Source organism: Bacillus rossius, chromosome 1 (genome assembly GCF_032445375.1).
Source record: "Bacillus rossius redtenbacheri isolate Brsri chromosome 1, Brsri_v3, whole genome shotgun sequence".
Taxonomy (NCBI): Eukaryota; Metazoa; Arthropoda; class Insecta; order Phasmatodea; family Bacillidae; genus Bacillus; species Bacillus rossius.
The window spans coordinates 278,761,616-278,767,615 of record NC_086330.1 but is presented as its reverse complement, the minus strand read 5'-3'; the positions used below and the strand labels follow the sequence as shown (position 1 = coordinate 278,767,615).

The 6,000-nt window shown below is 36.5% G+C and overlaps 1 protein-coding gene across 4 annotated transcripts in view; it reads left to right on the top strand.

The window, feature by feature from the left end:
* Positions 1-2,416: 2,416 nt before the first annotated feature.
* The window catches only part of LOC134527631 (sesquipedalian-1), a 40,181-nt gene continuing 36,597 nt past the window's right edge, over positions 2,417-6,000 (top strand). Inside the window, exons 1-2 of one of the 4 annotated variants that reach the window (XM_063360485.1) lie at positions 2,417-2,589; positions 4,758-4,995. In XM_063360485.1, the coding sequence (XP_063216555.1) occupies positions 4,791-4,995 (205 nt within the window). In that variant the 5' untranslated portion in view covers positions 2,417-2,589; positions 4,758-4,790. Of the gene's footprint in view, positions 2,603-4,754; positions 4,996-6,000 lie in introns of all 4 variants that reach the window. The other 3 variants (XM_063360486.1, XM_063360483.1, XM_063360484.1) reach the window with 3 other exon arrangements.

Below are 6,000 nucleotides of genomic sequence, written 5' to 3'. Positions count from 1 at the left end.
TTCGAGTTTCAGAAATTACAGTGATGATTACTAAACTATGAGGCCTCATTAATTACAGGAAATACAAACATACATATAGAATGAAAATAATTAATTCATAATTAATGATTCATGCTAGGCCCAAGCCTTGCGTCAATGACCCACACAGTTAATTTACCGGTCCCCTTTAGACAGCGCATGTCGAGTCCCACTGAAAAATTTAAAGAGACAGGCCTCTAAGACCTCGCAGCAACTCAGTCAAAATGAAAGCTAGCCTTTCCGGCAACCGACAACTGAGCAGGTGGAGGTTTTTGCATGACTAACTGAAGACTGAAGAAACATGGCCCAGACAGACATTAATTCGAAATGGAATTTAGAAGGACGGTGCCAAACGAAAATTTGGAATAAGGCCGCAATCTATTAAGTCAACTTACATGGCGCGCCGTCCTCGTGCCCACAGTCCAAAAGGGACCCCCTGCTGCTACCTCCACATGTTGGTCTGTTCCCCACTCGCTCAAGAAGGGCCCCATACCTCTCAAGCTTCACGTTTACAGCTCGGCGAACTAACAGCGCAGGCGCAGAGGGGAAACGTTGCCACGCAACCAAGACACTACACCAGGGGAAGGGGGAACAAGGAGGGGAAACGAGGTAAGGAATTATTAAATTATTAAAGTCCAGATCCCAGCCCTGTCCGCAGCACACTGCAGCATTGTTTGTGACGTCACATCCGCTCTGTGCACATGGGAATGGCGTCCCGGCATCCTGGTCTCCAGTCCCGCCCGGGCCACTACCGAGGCCAGACGCGGTCGCGAGGTGCTCAATTGCAAAATTCTCTTTGTTATTTCTATTTTACTGATTGTTCTCTTTTGTATCATGTGTGTGTTTTGTAGCAGCACCTCTTAGTGTCCTGTGCTTTAATAAATTGCCACTGAACTGTAATTATTCCTTTGCGACATAATCCATCGGCCTCATATTGCCTTGTCATACATGGGGCCCCAACATGTGGACCAACTAGTTGTCCACTAAGTTTTCGCTGCAGAGTTCTCCACGCAGGTGATGTCCTCGTTCAGCCACACTGGGCTGGACGGTCCACTCCTGTTTCAGGGTTAGAGGCTGTGTTCTTGCTATATTTTATCCCAGTTCAGCAAGCCTGACATTCAATTGTGTAATTATTTGTAATTTTACAACTTTATTATGTTGTCACCGAGTTCACATTAATAATCATCGGAAAACTCAAAAATTAAGTTTCCAAGTTTCAAACTATTGCATAATTCAACAAGACGTTATTTAAAGCATTAAAGTGGAGACCAACACAAATTTAAGAACACATCGTATTATAAAACGGCGAGAACTATCACATCTCATTGTGCTCCAAAAAGCGACACACATCATAAATGATATAAATAAACCACAGGAATATTTAAAGCATCTTTATTCAAGTGTAATTTCATTTTCTTCGAATATTACTTCATATACTCGCATAAGAACTCCAATTAATTCAAAACCATGTTGTTGCGTCTCAAAACACGTAGCACCAATGCAATGTTTTGGTTCTCAATGTGGGCGTGGCTCGGCAGAATGTAAATACGGCCGCCATATTGGTACATTCCACATAAAAGTTTGTTTGGAACTCTATCTGGTTACTTCTTATATATGTAGACTACACCCACCTTTTTTTATATATATATAAAATCAACGACCTAGAGATATATAGACTGCTTGTCACCCTGCTTTCAGCGCCAATTGCTGCTGTCGACGGCATACTGGGGAACTACAATCCGAGCGAGAGAGACAGAGAGCTGTTTTGACAGAATGGTGGGCAAAACATAGCTGCAAAAGCATTGGTTCTTATGGGAGAAAGATGCAAGTTGCTAGTAAATTCCCTAAAAATGTAGGTTTTCCGCAATTTTACAGTTTTTGCGGGTAATACTTAAAGATGGAACGAGTGAAATATAATTTTAAATACAGTTTCATTGTAATGTGATGTGTATTTACGACATTAAATGCGCTAGAAAATAGCTAACCCTTCTTCGACCCAACGTTTGTGACCAATATATGTACATCAGTTATTGAACCTATTAAATATGTATTTCGTGTATGTAATCTGATACAGTACGTGGAATTTATCTCAACTAAGTACTATTAATTTAAAATAATCTACTGCAATGGAATAATGACCACTTTTAAATGGTGTGTGGGTTTTTTATTATTGTAGTCGTATTCGTTCATTACGAGTTTTAGTTGTCTCTTTACTGTTAATATTTCAGATTCAATGCAATTTCATAATTAACTTAGTACACTGCCACTTTTCTGCTGTCAACGTATGTCGTCTGCTAACAAAGCACTGTTTGCCCACCATTCTGTCAAATTCAATTGGAATCAAAGATGGCCTCCCACTAGCAGTCTATATATCTCTAGGTCGTTGTATAAAATCGATAGTACGTCGCTTGCCAGCAAACCTTTCAGTTGTCGGAAGCCAGTTATTTGTTTACTGTTTTCGCTTGAAAAACTGTTTGACGTGTATTGACACTGTGGATGGACGTGAATGTATATATATAAGTATCTTGAATTTATGAAGGATTGTCCTCACAAGAATTTAATTGTTTGAACGTAAGGTTCCATCGTAAGTCTGGTGATTTGGAATCCTTGTACAACTCTTAATATACAGTTTTAACAACATTTTAACCGTGTTTTGAATTTGAGACACTTTCTATTATGTATTTGCACTAAATATGAAAACTATTAATACTGGTTTATTTCTTATTCAGTATTTCGGGTGTCGCACCATAATGGCACTGGAAATATTGAAAAATTATGTAGTAAAATGTGCTGACCGGGATTTAATACCGACTAAAAATAATAACTTGTATTTGAAGGATTTGGAAACGTGACAGACTGATAATTTCCTAGATTCGCAAATTTGTCGCGAAAAATTAAAATTCCTCGATAAGGCATTTATGTAATTTACTAATACTCTTTTATCATCATGAATAACAACATTGTTTAGTTCGTACTATAGATTCTAAATATTCGGATTTTGCCCACCCAACATAACCTAACCTAACCTAACCTACCCTACCTGTCACACTGAAAACGTTAGCATCAGTGTACTGAAAAAAAAAATATTACGAATATAACAATTACTAAAACTAGAAGAAAAAAGATATTTTTAAGACTTTGGGTAATTCTAATGTGTTCGTTTGCCACTTCCTTTAAGTTTACTTATTAGAAATTACCAGATTAAAATGTTGCTAACCTATCGAAAGCAATAGCCAGTATTATTTTATAGTATATTTAATATGGCTCACCTAACTTATCAAATGTTTAACATGATAAGTACCTATTTTAGGGTAATCATTCCATATTATGTATCTAAGTTTATATCTTTTGATCCTGATTGCATGATTCTGAATACATTGATTCAGTAGTACATGACACTTGCTGTTTTTTTTAAACTTTGAAAGATCCTGGACATAACCAAAACTCAAATATCACAATACAAACAAATTATGTGAGGTCTTGTGGTCATTTTTTGCTTTTCTATACATCATAATTCATTTTTATATCACAAGTTTTTGTTATATTCAATATTGTTCTTGCAATACAGAAAAAAGGGCGAGCATTGTGAGCTGCTGGGATTTTATGGGTTCTCCTGATACCCTCCAACATTGCAGTCTTCCCTTATTTGTTGCTAATGATGGACTGAAAATATTTCAGTAATTGTGCAGAATGGCAGCTTCTAGGGAAAAGATCAATTGAAATTAAAGCTTAAAGTTCATTAGGATTGTTCAGCGGTGTAACATGTATTTAATACCTAAATAACATAATATGTATTAGTAATGTAGGTAGGCCTAATTGTTCCGTATCATGTATCCAAGTTTATCTCTTGATCCTGATGGCATGATCTTGTATTATTGATCCTTTGGTACATATTGCTTGCTTTTTTAATTTAGTATGTCGAAAGATTCTGGATATAACAAAAAAATATTACAATACAAACAATGTTAGGAAGTTAAAAAAAAATTCAGTTTGGGATTTTTATTTATCTGATAATATGATCACAATTAATTGTTCTATCACAATTTTTTTTTTAATATTCAGGATCTTTTGACGCACTAAATTAAAACAGCAAGCATCATGTACCACAGGATCGGATCATGCCATCAGGATCAAGGGATAAACTTGGATGCACGATTTGGAACAATTACTCTAATGTAGCTGATCTAATACAAACCAACCTTTCATTTTAATTATTATTTGCACCTTTTTTTCCCAAGAACAGATAATCTACAGAGTTACTATTATTTCTTAATTGGCTCTTCACTTGGGAAGTTGTCCATGATTTAATACATTTTGGGTCCAAACAGATTGGAAAAATTGTTACTTTTTTTATATTGCCACAGTTATTAGTAACTATTTTTTGTATTATTCCATTGTTAAATTTTTAAAACACACACATGCTTGCTGATATATTTTTATTGTTCCCAGTAGTTGGAAGTGCTTATTACAAATCATTATGTTGTAAAAGTGTATTGTATCAGTCGAAATGACACTGTTTAGGTGAATTATCATTGAAGAAATAAGTGTCATATTCGTTTAATATTGTGCTATCGTTATGAATAAACAGAGTTTATAAAAAAATTAAAACAATAAGACCAAAATCTCTTGTTTTAAAAATGAGATTGGCCTAAAAATAAAACTAGAAAATCTTGTCTCTACCAATCTCCCTATAGAGATAACTGGTTCAGGTGGTAGAAGAGCAGTTCTGGTTTCAGCAGGTCCCGCCAGGGGTGGTTGCCTCAGCGAGGGCCATGAAGATAAACGAGAAGAACCTGGCTGCGTTCGCGACGTCTGCGACGCCCGTGGACCGCGAGGGCTGGCTGGTGAAGCGCGGCGAGGTCAACAAGGGCTACCAGAGGCGCTGGTTCGTGCTCAAGGGTAACCTGCTGTTCTACTACGAGAAGCGCGGTGACCGCGAGCCGGTGGGCGTCATCATCCTGGAAGGCTGCACTATCGGTGAGTTGAACTAAACGCCTCAGAGTCACGCCGAGTCAAGCATTCTGATTTTATTACAGTCCACCAGAAAATAACAAATATAAACAGTTTACTTGTGAAGTGTGATGAAAATAAAATGAGGTAGTACCTTGAGAAAACCCACGGCGTCCTCCCAGTGCTAAACCACGTGGAATCAAACTCAGATTGCTTTGGTTGGTGACAAGGGGTATGACCACTCAACCGTCTTCTTCTCACATACTTAAACCTGTTTTCAGACGTGTAGATGTGACCAAAGAAACAAAAGTGGTTATATTCTGTAACTTCATGGTGATGCTGTCGTATAGGAGAAGAAATTTTAAGGTGAATTACAATGAAGAGGAAGTTTGTTAATACACTACATACATAACACTGAAAGGAAAGTTAATTATGACATATGTACAATATAACACCAAAATGCTAGGAAATTTGTAAAATAAAATCAAAATAAACCAAATTTTATTCATCATGCAAATTTTATTCTCTAACTTGAAAAATGAAATGGAGGTAATGCATAACAAAATATTAAAATCAAGCTTATTGAAAAATTTTGTTCCTTAATTTTACATACTCCTCTTCTTTTCTCAAGTTTCTGATATGTTGTTTACATTTTTGATATGTACTTAACCAAATCATTTTGAACATGTATTTTTTTTTCTCAGAGTAAAATGTAGATTGTACCTCTGTCAAACTGACACTGTTTTGTTGAGAAAAAAAAATTCTGGGTAGATTGTATTTTGTACTACAGCCGCCCAGGCGATGTTTCATGAATTTCCATCGTGCTGCATGAGAATGTTCGGTATGAAATATATAAAATAATTTAACAAGTTTTATGTTGTGTTATTTTTTGACGTGAATTCAATGAACGCCTTATTTGACAGTCAGGCAGCCAGGCCAGAAAAATTTTGACACAGAAAAAAAAATTGAGAGACCAAACCACGACAAACTCTGTCCATCTCTCAAAACCACTGGTTATAACTGACTTCATAT